The sequence below is a fragment of the Sebastes fasciatus genome, chromosome 9 (genome assembly GCF_043250625.1).
Source record: "Sebastes fasciatus isolate fSebFas1 chromosome 9, fSebFas1.pri, whole genome shotgun sequence".
NCBI lineage: Eukaryota > Metazoa > Chordata > Actinopteri > Perciformes > Sebastidae > Sebastes > Sebastes fasciatus.
In genome coordinates, this window is record NC_133803.1 from 27,880,831 (window position 1) to 27,894,583 (window position 13,753).

General features: G+C 41.3%; 1 protein-coding gene across 1 annotated transcript in view; it reads left to right on the forward strand.

The window, feature by feature from the left end:
- The first annotated feature begins 1,123 nt into the window (after positions 1–1,123).
- Positions 1,124–13,753, forward strand: part of slc2a15a (solute carrier family 2 member 15a) — a 28,391-nt gene continuing 15,761 nt past the window's right edge. The window contains exons 1-3 of the mRNA XM_074647031.1: positions 1,124–1,764; positions 8,067–8,165; positions 12,342–12,502. Of these exons, the coding sequence (XP_074503132.1) occupies positions 1,720–1,764; positions 8,067–8,165; positions 12,342–12,502 (305 nt within the window). The 5' untranslated portion in view covers positions 1,124–1,719. The remainder of the gene's footprint in view (positions 1,765–8,066; positions 8,166–12,341; positions 12,503–13,753) is intronic.

Consider the following 13,753-nt stretch of genomic DNA (forward strand, 5'->3'; position numbering starts at 1 on the left):
GGGCAAATCATAGTCAAGTCAGCACACTGACACACTGACAGCTGTTGTTGCCTGTTGGGCTGCAGTTTGCCATGTTATGATTTGAGCACATTTTTTATGCTAAATGCAGTACCTGTGAGGGTTTCTGGACAATATCTGTCATTGTTTTATGTTGTTAATTGATTTCCAATAATAAATATATACATACATTTGCATAAAGCAAGCATAAAGTAAATACAATCTTGCACTGCAGCTGGATCAGTAAATGTTGTACCAGTAGTCACAGTACTGACACTGGAGCGTGTTCCATGACGAACACACAACGGCGTTGCACGTCGTCAGTAGGGGTAGCTGGTTAAGTTGGCATCGATGCAGACTCACCGTTGGATGGTTTTATAACCCACTTCCACTCCCCGCTAATTGGTTTGGGATGGCACTTAATATGGCGGACCCTCCACGCGGACATGCAAACGGAGTGGAAGTGGGTAGGGAGAGGGTGTAGAGGGTGGTTTGGAATTGGGCCGGATTTTTGTGTGCCATTTCATCCTGTGATTCTTGCATGATCTTGTTCCATTTGCAGTTCAAGGTTAAGACACAAACCCCATGATGCCAACAAAGCACGCTGTTTGAAGCACATGAGGTCCATACATTTCTAATATAAGTTATCTGACGAAAAAACCGTAATGCTGCTTTTCATGCATGTTTTTAAGATAAAATCTCAGCTGTTCCTAAACAGTGAAGGTCTGAATAATGAAGCTTATGATAATCACATGCAGTTTTTGAATGCAGTACAAATATGTTATCGTCTTAGAATTACATAAATTGGGTATCACTGTAAAGTTGAGACTCTTGTGGATCCGTGAGCCTGCATTGTAGCCTCAACTGTATTCATGTGTAACGATGTTAGTCCCCATAGTAGCTAGTAGTATAGGGGGAGATAGTTGACCTGCTATCTCCCCCTAAAGACCCCCTGTACCCCCCTAGAAAAGACAAAACAAACAGGTCTATCGCGGGTCTCAGAGGGTTAACTACAAAACAAACCATTCTGGTGTGTTTTCGATATTGGATGTATTTTTCTAAACATCCATTAGTTTCCATTCATTTGGTTATTACATAAACCTCTGACCTCCCCCTGTTTCCTACTTTATCCTGCTCTAATCTCCCCTTCTCTCCTTTCCTTTTTATCCCCCCATTTCTCTACTTCGCCATTCTCTTCTCCTTTCTTGTCCGTTGCACAGAGACCTCCTCTCTGCTTGGTTTCCTTTTCTTTTCCCTCTTTGCACCTTCCTACTCTCCTCCTCTCCCCTCTGTTGTTCTTTCCTTTTCTTTCTTCCATCATCCTCCTCATTTTTAGCTCCCTTTCCCCTTCTCTCCTCTCCTCTCCTCTCCTCTCCTCTCCTCTCCTCTCCTCTCCTCTCCTCTCCTCTCCTCTCTCTTCTTGTAAATTCACTTAGAGTTAATTGCTTCCAGCAGGCTTTTCTCTCAGTGTGTCACGCTGCTCTCCGTCATGTGATGACACTGTGTAGGGCTTGTTATCGGGGGGCCTGTGGGCAGCTGCTGGGTGGAGGACAGGCCTAGTGGCACACCGCACGTGAACCAGCTCGACCACTTTGACGTAGAGTTTCATGGACCCTGTATAACCACGCTTGCTGCTATATAGCCATGAGATCCTCTGCAGTGTAGAGAGAAAAACCCTTCTGCTGCTTTGCTGTTTGGGAGTGGATGACAGATTTTTCCTAAATGGCTGAGGAGGTTTTAATTCCATCGTCTGGGAAAATCACATCGGTAAGTTCAGACTGACTCTAAGAATCAGGTCAGATCAGGAGCCGGGGCCGTCAGCTGACTGATCCCCTACTGTTTAGACATAGAGTCCCAGCAGCTAATAGCATTTACTACCTACTTTCAAACTTTAACACTCCTGTGCTTGGGATATGGAGGATCAGTAGCTGCACTCAGTAGAGTAGTGAGAGATACCGATATTTGAAGTAGATCACCAAACCTTAAAATCATAACATTTACTATGACAAACAAAACCTACACTGTAAAAAATGTTATGAGTCAACAGTCTTGAATACTTTTTGTTGTTGTTGGGTGAACTCACTGATATTTTGAGTTGGGGCAGAGTGAATAATATACAGTGGGCTTCAGTACAGTCTACATGAAGAAGCCCTTTGAATTAACTTCAAGTCAACATGTGAATTATAATAATCCAACTTGATTAAATTACAAAACTTGCTATGAAAATGAAGTGTAACTTTAATAATCTTCAATATTTTTTTTACCAGCTCTTCTTTTCTGTGTATTGTTGTCATATCTGCTTTGAGTAATTAGTCACCACAATTCACTTTACTTTCATAATGTTAACAAGGACTTGTTTATTTTATGTTAAATAACCGAATACACAGACTCATTCATAATCAAAGATGGACTGCCAGGCTTCAGGGGGAGTTGTGTGTGTTTTGAGCTTAATCATTCTTGCTGAGTGTGTCAGTGTTACAACCATTACATATCATGTTTTGGCCTCATTTTAACAATGCTATAACCATGACAGCATTAAGAGTACATTCCAATAGCATATAGACACTTGTTGCATCATATATCACAGACAAGATGATATTCACAAATGTGCATGTGTGTGGTGACAGAATGAGGAGTGAGTGCATCTGAACATTAGTGTTTGAGTCACTGACCTGTGTGAAATCTGCCTCCATTTAGGCACTGATCGCCCTTCTGTTTATTTGTCAAAGTTAAATATAGTGCATATAACCCATCAGATTTTTCTTCTTCAGATAAATCTCATCCATCATATTGAAAAATCATGCTAAGGTTCTCATAATAGACTGTACAAAGACAAGGCCAGTGGTAACAATGTACAATATATTTTGCATATTATAATTTGTTCCTAATGACTTAATATCATTGTATTCTGTTTTTAATTAGTGCTTTTTAAAGGACCAGTGTGTAATAATTAGGGGGGATCTATTGGCAGAAATGGAATCTAATATTATGTATGTATGTATGTTTTTCTTTAATGTCTAATCACGTTGTTAACTTTTACTGCCCAGGCCAGAGTCGATAACGTTACTTGCTCCTGTTGCCGCCTCTTTCTCTCTCTTGCTTCACCACTCACTTCACAGGTACACACACGCTCTGCGCACTGGCTCTGCTCCGAATGACCTACAACTGGCTCCAGAGAGGTCCATTAGCATTTTCACGCTCTCCAACACGCTTGGCACACGGGAGAGACTTCAGTTGGTTGCAATCTCCTCACCTCACTGCTAGATATACCACCAGATCCTACAGTACACACTAGACCTTTAAATCATAGTTTTAAATACCAATGCATTGGGGTCCTCAGGGACCCCAGTGGGTAGTCCTTGTATGTTAACATAGAGTATTGGTAGGATGAGGGTAAACCCAAATGTTGACTTATTTGTCACGTAACTTCCGTATTTAAGTAACACGCAGCTAATTTAACTCAAAAAACAATCTTTTCCTAAACCTAACCAAGTGGTTTCCTGTGAAAAGACTGTATGCATGTAACGAGTGGAAATTCACATGTATTGCTGGATATTCTTAGGAAAACGGATGGAAAATGAGGACTAACACGTTGAATTGGATGGGCTGTCATCTGTTAGTTAGGTAGGATCATTAACATCTGCAGCTTTACTATTACATTACATGTTAGAAAATCCAATAATCCAACTGTATAAGATACGTTAATGTGAAGTATGATGACTATCTTTTAGGGCATGTTAAAATTCTAGCACCGAGTACCTTCATATGTGTATGCTAACATAATAGTATATAGACATGCTGTCATTCATTCATTGCATAAATATACCTGAAGACTATTTGCTCTGCTATTATTCAAATGTGTATGCTACAGCGTTAGCTCTAACATTAGCACCACCCAGCAGTGTGTGTTAAGTGTTAGCATGGAGATGAGCTACTGAACAACAGTATTTAAAAGTGGACCAGGGTTCATTTTGATATATATATATATATATTTTTAATCACTTTTATAGCTATCATTCACATCTTTTTCCCAATGCAGGCTTTTTCCCTCCTCATAGTTTCTACCTTGACATTTTAAAGTATAGTTGGATATTTGTTTTTTGACCAGATGCTGGTCACGCTGTTAGGAAAAGGCTGTGTTTTTGCCTCTCAGCTCCCTCTGAATTGGCAGCCAGCCATGCCCTTTGGTTTGGTTGAAGTGGGGAATGTGAACAATGCAAACAAGAAATTTTAGAGCAAATGAAGAGCTTCATTATTCAGACCTTCACTGTTTAGGAACAGCTGACATTTTATCTTAAAAACATGCATGAAAAGCAGCACTGAGGTTTTTCATCAGAGAACTTATAGAGAAATGTATGGACCTCATGTGCTTTAAACAAAGTGCTTTGTTGACATCATGGGGTTTGTGTCTTAACTTTGCACTGCAGCTGGCACAAGATCATGCAAGAATCACAGGATGAAATGGCACACAAAAATCCGGCCCAATTCCAAACCACCCTCTACACCCTCTCCCTACCCGCTTCCACTCCGTTTGCACGCTCGCGTGGAGGGTCCGCCATATTAAGAGCCATCCCAAACCAATTAGCGGGGAGTGGAAGTGGGTTATAAAACCCTCCAACAGCGAGTCTGCATCGATGCCGACTTAACCAGCTGCCCCTACTGACGACGTGCAACGCTGTTGGTCGGAGGTCAAAGGATCCCTTTGAAAATGGCAATGCCAGTTTTTCCTCGCCAAAATTTAGCCCAAGTTTGGGGTATGATTTAGCCTCCTTGGCGACAAGCTATGACATGATACCAATGGATTCCTTTGGTTTTTCTAGTTTCGTATGATGCCAGTATCTTCACTCTGGCTTTCAAACTAAGTCCGCTACAACCTAAAAATCGCAAGTTGCCTTTATGCGTTAAAGAAATTAGTGGCGTTAAAATGAATTTGCATTAACGCTTTATTATTGTGTTAACTTTGACAGCCCTGATATTTATTTATTTATTTGACAACAGGATCATGATTACTCTCATGTTTGGTACCCAACAGTCATGTTGAATGAATATTTGAATAGGTTCATGATACATGTAATGCATTAATAGAAACACTTATAGGGGAAATAATGAGAATCTACAGCTTACAGTATTGGCAACCCATGCAACATGTCATATTCACATTACCAAGTCACCTAAGGTATTGCATAAGCATAAGAAAAGTATTTCTGATGCTACACATTAAATAAGGGTGCTTCATTCAGCTGTGAATGTGACTACAAACAGAGTTCACTTCAGGGAGAGCGTAGGGGCCGGATTGGATCTGAGCTATAAATCCATTTTGTCAGGCTCCAGAGGTCTGTACTACGAAGCGAGTTCAACATACCCAGGGTATCTTCTCGTTATCTGGCTTCACTAACCCTAACAAACGAGATCACGCTAAACGGTCCTACGAAGGTGGTTATCAACTCGGTAAATCAACCCAGAGTTTCTCAGTCTGGCTGTGAGCACGTTCACATGAACGGGGCGGTGTTTGCAGTTTATGACCAATTACAGACATGGACAAGTCCACAGAGAGGCAGAGCGGCACATTTAAAGGGACTGTTATACTTACACGTATAAATCAATCCGTGTGGGTCTCCCATGCGCGCTTGCGTGTGGCTACTCTGTTCAGACTCAGACTCCAACACAAACTACACGGAAGCATATCTAGTGAAGCCCGTCTTGCAAAACAGTGTTGGCCGCAGTCGGAGGATGCAGGGGAGACCGTAGCTTTGGTCTCCAGGGCCGGAGTCTCTGTTCCTCTGCCTGCTTGCCTTCACTCACACATCGCGCTCGTTCTCGCTCTTTCGCTACACCTCTACACGTGCATGCTCGCACACTACACACTGCAGAAGAGTTAGTAGCTCTGAGAATATCTAGTGAATGTACAGTGGACGTTTGTGCAGAAATAACTGCTGCAGCTCCTCCAGACCAACAGAGGTTTCTCGTGTCTTGTGAAGTGACGGGGCTCCTCAGCGAGTTACGTTAGCGTCTCCGACCGGGTGCCGGTGTCTCCCCTGTTCCCTCCGGCCGTGGTCGGGAGGCTGAAGCAGGAAAAGCCAACACTAGGAAGGTACAGAGCAGGAGGAAGAGGAGGAGAGAAAGAGAGAGAGAAGTGTGGTACGCGGAAACGAAGCAGCATGTAAAATTATGGTATTCTGGAAATTATAAGGTTTAGTATAATTATATTGAATAATTTAAATGATATATGTGCACACATACTTATAAAAGGCAGAAGTGGTAAAAACGAAGAGCCGTTTGGGAGCCGAAAGAGCCGGCTCTTCTTGGTGAGCTGAGCCAAATGATCTGGCTCACTAAAAAGAGCCCATCACTAATTTGTCATTTTAAAACTGTGCCTGTTTTTAGCCTGGATTATGACTTAAACTTCATCATATGTAATATTATCATGCAATCACCGCACATAGCTCTGATTGGTCAGTAGGCGGTGCTTTTATAGGAGTTGATCTCTTATCTGGAACATAACCTGCTCTGGGGCAGGACAACGGACAGATCAGCGTCCTCTAAGGAGTTACTGCAGCTACAGGCGTGGCTCAGGTGTGTGAAGGACCTGAGAGCCGGTGAGACCAGTGAGACCACAGTGAGAGGAGACAATGGCGGTTCCTGAAGAGGTTAGAGTAGATGCTGCAATAGCATCAGTTACATCAGAACTGGAGAGTATTTCTTCATTGAGAAAACCTTCAGTTACTTTCGCTTTCATTACTTTGATTGACAGGTGGTTCATCCAATCACCTTCCAAGTGTTTATTGAAAGTATTTTTTATTAGCCTGCATTAAAATACCATATTTTAATGCAGGCTAATGAAAATAAATACTTAACTGTATGCATATTGCCATTCAGTTAAGTACTGTTATTATTTTAACATTGTGATCATTATTATTATTTTTTATAATTATTCATGTTCAGAGTCATTGTTACGGTTATATTGTGTTTATGAAGACTGCTGTTCATATCGTTGTTAGAGGTTTGATGAATCTGTTATTATTGCAGTTGTTGAGATGAGGATGAGAAATGTTTGAAGTTCACTGGACCAATAACTATAGAGTGTACTGTAACAACAGGGAGAGGATATCACTATGGTTTTTGACCTTTTATTTTGCTGGGATCACTTGTCTGCTGGGAGAGAAATAAATAGCAATGATTAATACTTTGTGTTACAGACATGCTGACAGTGTACATTGAAACTATCACTTTTTTCCCTTTCTAATCCCCTCAGTTTGTTTATTGGTTTGGGCTGTACAGACATCTGACAGTTTGTGAATTCTGTAAAACACATATCAGTTACGGACTAAATAAGTATTTCCACAAGATTGATTGATGTACATCCAGCCTTCTTTCTTTCTTTCTTTCTTTCTTTCTTTCTTTCTTTCTTTCTTTCTTTCTTTCTTTCCCTACCTACATATGCTGTATATATAATGCACACACTTATCACATCAGCATTGATTCATTTAAAAAGAGTTGACATTTAAAATCACAAAAAATCCTGCAGGACTTGGACCTAAATATGGAGATAAAAAGAAAGACATTGAGGAAAGTAGAAAGAGGAGTCAGTGATAGTTGGCTTTGCCAATGTGAAATGTATAAAGACAGGATGCACTGACTAGAAAAGGTCAAACCTGGCTTGTTCTGTTATCTTGGATTTCTTAATTCTGCTTTTAGAAAATAGCCCTCTGGTTAGCTGCGTCTAACAATTTTTGTATAACTTTTCATGTGACCAACTGAGAGCAACACAATGAATCTTCCAGGAGAGACTGTCTGAATGTGTTTTCATCTCTGTTTATATGATTCATCGAGCCTCGCCCCTCTTTCTGACTTGGACAGACTTTTTGTGCAACCTTCTGGTTTGGTTGTTCAGAACAGCTAGAAATACCCTTGCCTTTAGAAGTGCAGCCGGCTAGCACTTTGTGCAAACAAGTTTGTTTCAAGCGTATGCCGGTCTTAAAGGTCCCAACACCCTTATACTACTCACCTCCCCACCATGCTCTAGATAAAACTTCCTTAACACATCTCTCTCTCTCTCCTGCTGTCTGCAGCAACTGACCGGCTCTTTGTTGGCGGTGGCATTCCTCACCTCCTTCGGGAGCTCCATGCTTTATGGCTACAATCTGGCAGTGGTCAACTCCCCTGCTGTGGTAAATTGCAAACACACGCACACACACACACACACACACACACACACACACACACACACACACACACACACACACACACACACACACACACACACACACACACACACACACACACCCTTTGACCTTTGGCTGGATTATCAACCTGGCACAGTGGGCTACTGTTGGGGGGCCCAGCACCCCAAAAATCCCAGATTCTCAGTGTGTTAAGTGATTTTTGCTAATTTGATTAATTGCATTTGAACCACTAAAGTATAATATCAACACAAACGGACGCTTCAGTTTTAGGTCATTTTGTAGAGGAGCCCTGTGCTCACCTGGTACATACCCGTAAATAAAGTGGTGTTAATCAGATGTTAAGTTTCGCCCAGAGGCCCCCTAACAGGTTAATCCGTCCATGCTAGAGTTGACAGAGTATTTTACATGATACTTACAGTGTACTCTCTAAATGTGAGTTTATAGGCCCTTTTCACAGCAGCCAGCATGTCATAGCAGGGTAAACACAGGTACAACTTGATCAAATCAATTATGGTCCCATTCTATTTAGTGTGTTACAGCCATTCCAGTGAACCAGCATCCAAAATACCAACCAGGGCCCTATGGATCAGGGCCATGATTAGTGTTATTAATAACACCTGTGTTTACCCTGCAATGACATGTCAAACTGGCTGCTGTGAAAAGGGCCTATACAGGTCTCCTGTCTGTCCCCAGAGTGAAATAGAAGTCAGTAGGTCAAAGGGCCTTTTTCTTCATACCCCCATTTTATGGAATAACCTCCCTATGGACATCAGACAGTCTGATTGGTGATAGGTGGGAGTTTTGTATCAGTCTATGCCAAGCCCCCCAGAATGAGCGACGGGCTTTGAAGCAGTAGCCAAACCGTGGAACTACAACTTCCAGGTCCGTCACGTGATGCCATTGGGCCCAAAAATACTTTTTTAGGTAAATGAGCTTCCCAGTACGAACACTTTAATGGCCATTATTTAAACCATTAGGTCCTAAAAGTTGTAAAATGCACTAATAGCCCCGAGGGCTAGGAGGGGGACTTAAGGGAAACACTAGTGAGCTTGCTCTATGGGCACCAATGGATGCAGAAGATTGCATGAAGATCCGGATAATTTTATACTCAAAAGTCAAACTTTTTTTACTTCTTTTCATTGAAATTAACGCCCTGCCTCCAACGCTGTATCCATTTTTTTTATGCATCCACTGTTTATGCTTATTGTCTGCGTGTGCGTTTGTTTACTTTAGGTCTGACAAAGTGTTGTTGTATGTGCTTGCTGGACACAGACAGGGTGTGTGAGTAGTTGATGGAGAGTGTGTGTGTGTGTGTGTGTGTGTGTGTGTGTGTGTGTGTGTGTGTGTGTGTGTGTGTGTGTGTGTGTGTGTGTGTGTGTGTGTGTGTGATGGGATGCTTGTTGTCATGAATGTGAACTGCATGACATCCAGGACTTTAAGGAATGCAGCTTCTGGCCCAGTCAGTATGGATGAGTTGTAGCTACTCTTTCACCACTATACCTAGAGAGAGAACTGACGTTTTAAAACTGATTCTGAGGTTTTACTTAAGCAGACGTTCAACTAGCTGTTCAACTCAACTTCAGCGATGTAATCGTTTCTTTTAAAGTATAATATAAGCTATTGAGTTCATTTACAATATTTCCTTTCCTGTTCAGTGGAAAATGACAGGAGAATAGAATCGCACATATTGCACATTTTCACTTACACAAACAGACAGAAACGTGCTGGAAGTAGATCCGAGATCTCTGTTGTCTGAAAACGTCTACAGCCTTAAGACCTCCCTGTCATGTTATAGTTCAACTCGCTCCCTCTGTCAAGCTGCAGATGTTTCACCCGCAACGGCCTTTGATTTATGGGAAATAGTGCTCGTTTAAAGCTGCTAGAAACTATTTAAAGATATTAGATTTATTTTTGTTGTTGTTCATTTTGAATTACCATCTTCATCTAGACATATGTCACAAACTGTTGAGAAAGGTTATATTCAGGCTGGATTTATAATCATTCATGTTATCACATTATGATTGAGGTTTTCTTAGTTCTTAGTAATTGCATAACCTGCAATTTCAGGTTTCACATTGGCTCTCTGTAACATTACAACATTGATCATTGTGCCGGTATCGGCTAATAACAACCAGCTATCAGAGCTAGTGAACTAGTTAGCTAGACAACAACCAGGCTTTACAATGCCAATGATGTTATTTTATCTAAAGCTGAATATGGATAGGCCTACATTTGAGCATGTACAAGGAACTTGTTTTTGCCCCTGTTATAATACAAAATGTGACTTATTTTGATAATTTTCTATTTCTGTTTTTGGAAGCAGAATACCAATCTAATTCAGTTCTGTATCTCTCTTTCTCATCCTACTATTGCTGTACTAAACTATAATAAGCCTGGTGATACTTTACCGTAAAATAAAATAGGCCTCCTGAGGTCTTTGTCTTCAAAATCAGGCTTTCTACTGAGAGCGAGTCACATGAATAAAAAACTTCCAGTTGAGTAACGGCATGTGTCTTCCTCCTGCAGTCGGGGGAATTGACGCTGGTCCATCAACTCGTGCCATCACATGGTAAATTGATTAGGAGGCTGAGGTCAAAAAGAGATTTGAGGATTTGATTAGACAGAGACTGAAAATGTGTGAGTGAAAAAAGAGAAAGAGAGAAAGAGTGTGTGTATGTAGTTGTCTTGTGAAACCAGAATATCTTGCCCACATGACTCATAAATACAAGGTTTCCTCTCTTATCAGGAAGGAATGCTCTCTGATTGGCTCGAAGAGGTGGGATCGACCATATCCTGCTTTCATCCAGTGATCATTTCCTCAACAAAAAACTGATGAAAACATTTTTTTCGATGGCTTTTTTCTTTCACAATGAAAACGCGATTAAAAACTAAATAAAAAGTAACCATTGAAAATGATAACTATGCTTAAATGATATTACATCAATGAATAATAACTAAACGTTAATGTGAAAGTGGACAAATTAACTGATTGCTGTTTTCATGCAAAGTCATATTTAGAATCACACACTGTAGCTCCGGAGAGGTCAAACAGTTTCCTCCACTATCCACTTCAGCTGTTTGACTTCCTGTTAATAAGAAGCATCTTACATTCAGTAATGTTCTGTCTCTGTCAGTAATGTTATCTGACTATCCCAGTTTGTAAATGTAACAGGGACATGGTCGCTAATAATGATGAAGTGGACCTTTGAGTCTGAAATATTAGATATAATTGAATTGCTGGTGAGGAAGAAGTCAATTTGTGAATTGTATGAGAAACATATTTTCTCCTAGATTACATTTGTTTGTGACGTATCACAAATACCTTTCTAATCATAGTTCGTGGACATCCACAATAGAGTTGTTCGGATACCGATAATAAGAGTATCAGAAATGCGTCAGATACTGCCCAAAATTCTGTATCGGCGAGTTTTTATTAACCCAGAAAAAAATCAACTTGTTTAACCGGATTCTTCTTCGCCGCTCCAAAACAGTAGCCTTCAATGTGCTGTAGCATTGGATGTATCATGGCCACCACTGGCAACTACAGTTTTAGAGCAGCGAAGAAGAACTGATTGCAGGTAGTTTGTCAAGTGACGATAGCAAACAACAACAGTGCTAGTGGAGAGTGTAACGGTAGTTACAGCGAGGAAAATGTCAACTTTCTTTTTTTAACATGCTGGTATTGGATCAGTACTCGGTATCAGTCGAAAATGTCATTGGAACATCTCTAATCTGCATAGGAGTTCGGGGTAGATGGGTGGGTCAACACAGGACTTGCACCCAGGGAAACTTCGGTTTGTGGTCCGTGTAAAACTAAAAGTCAACGTTGACTTATTTTAATTCACGTCCATAACTTCAATGACTTAACAAACATACTTATTTTAAGACAAACAATAAATGTTTTCCTAAAGATAACCACGTTAACCATGTGTTTCTGTCCAGTCACGGCACAAAGTGTCTGGCACTATTTCAGAAAGTAAAAAAATATATAAACTTACAGCCTGAAGTCAATGCTTTGGTATATCTGTAACTATTATTGAATTATCTTTCAGTCATACATCACGAATGATCATGGTTTTTCATTGTTTCTGCCACCTCACATACCACCTTCCTCTTCTGACCTTTCCTACCTCCTGTTTCTGCTATCCCGTCACCTCTCAGTACTTAAAGGAATTCTACAACAAGACAGTGGTGCGTCGTTATGGAACAGGACTCAATGAGGAGACCCTCACCCTCTTGTACTCTCTCACTGTGTCTGTCTTCGCCATCGGAGGTCTGCTGGGCTCCGTCATCGTGGGCGTGCTGGTCTCTCGCTTCGGCAGGTAGGACATTTTGTTTTTACAGATTGTTCTGGAGATGACTCTAGATTCTAGACCAGTTCTACAACAGTAAATGTTGGTTTCTTTTAACCAAGACCACAGTATTTTTCCCAAATTAAGCCACCTAAATGCTGTGTTGTTTCAATGTTGTCAAGTTTGTTATGATGCCCTGGGGATGAGAGCGAGCCATTATTAACTCAGTGTCAATCGCTGAGAGAAAATGGTCGGGGAGTGTGGTGACGTAGTTTAAAGAGCGAAAAAACACACACATAGGGCAGGTGCGAGGGGGGGTTGATCAAACACAGGGCTTTCAACAGGAGACCGCTGATCGAGTACCGTGTTCACAACATTCAGTTTCATTTCCACTTTACAAATGGAATTTTAAGCCCAACCATGATGTTTTTTTTAAAACTTAGTGGTTTTGTTGCCTAAACCTAAGCAAATGTTTTTGTTTATTTCACAAACTTAAGCACGTGTTTGCTGCGATTGTAAAGTGATGCCAAGGGGTATGAGAAAGCGCCAGTATGTGACGAGTAGGGATGACAATGTGTTGGTTGTAGACTGCTTTTGTAGAACAAGTTGAGTTTGACATCAAGCAGGGAATATTTATCCTCAGAAGCCCTCAGAGCTGTATTTGGATGTTGGCTCTGCTCCGTCCTGTCACCTTTACCCAATAACCCCCGTAGACCACCCAGCCATGAGGGTGGATGGTGGCCAATTGGCAATGCCAGCCTGAGAGACGCTTTGCAGCATCTGGTGCTGCCACCAACATGAACACCTGAACGCTCACCGCTAACACAGTCACAGCAAGGAAACATATACATACTTTATTTCTGAATGAAAATGACACTGATAAACACGGTCCAGTATATGTAGTGTTTCATATCCAAAAGAGAAATAGATGGGATAGCAGAAGTTTAGGAATTAAGGCCCTCAGAGACAGACCCTACACTGGCACAAAAGACACCAGATCAGGGCCTTCTATCAATCATGGCTCTGTCCTCTGTATTCAAAGCCTCCTCCCCCGGTGCCCTGTTGTCCTTCACAGTGTCGTCTCATCCCCTCTGCCCTTCAGAAGTGTGCTAGTCCTCAAAGTGCAGAGGAAAGTTCTTTTATATTCGCTGCAAATCAGCCGAGAGCTCCATTCATCTCCACTATTTCACCGAACTTCAGTGGGCATTTACATGCAAATTAAAAGCAGGCGATTTATAATCCCATTTACAGGCTGATCAGTTTCTTCACACAGCAGTGTTT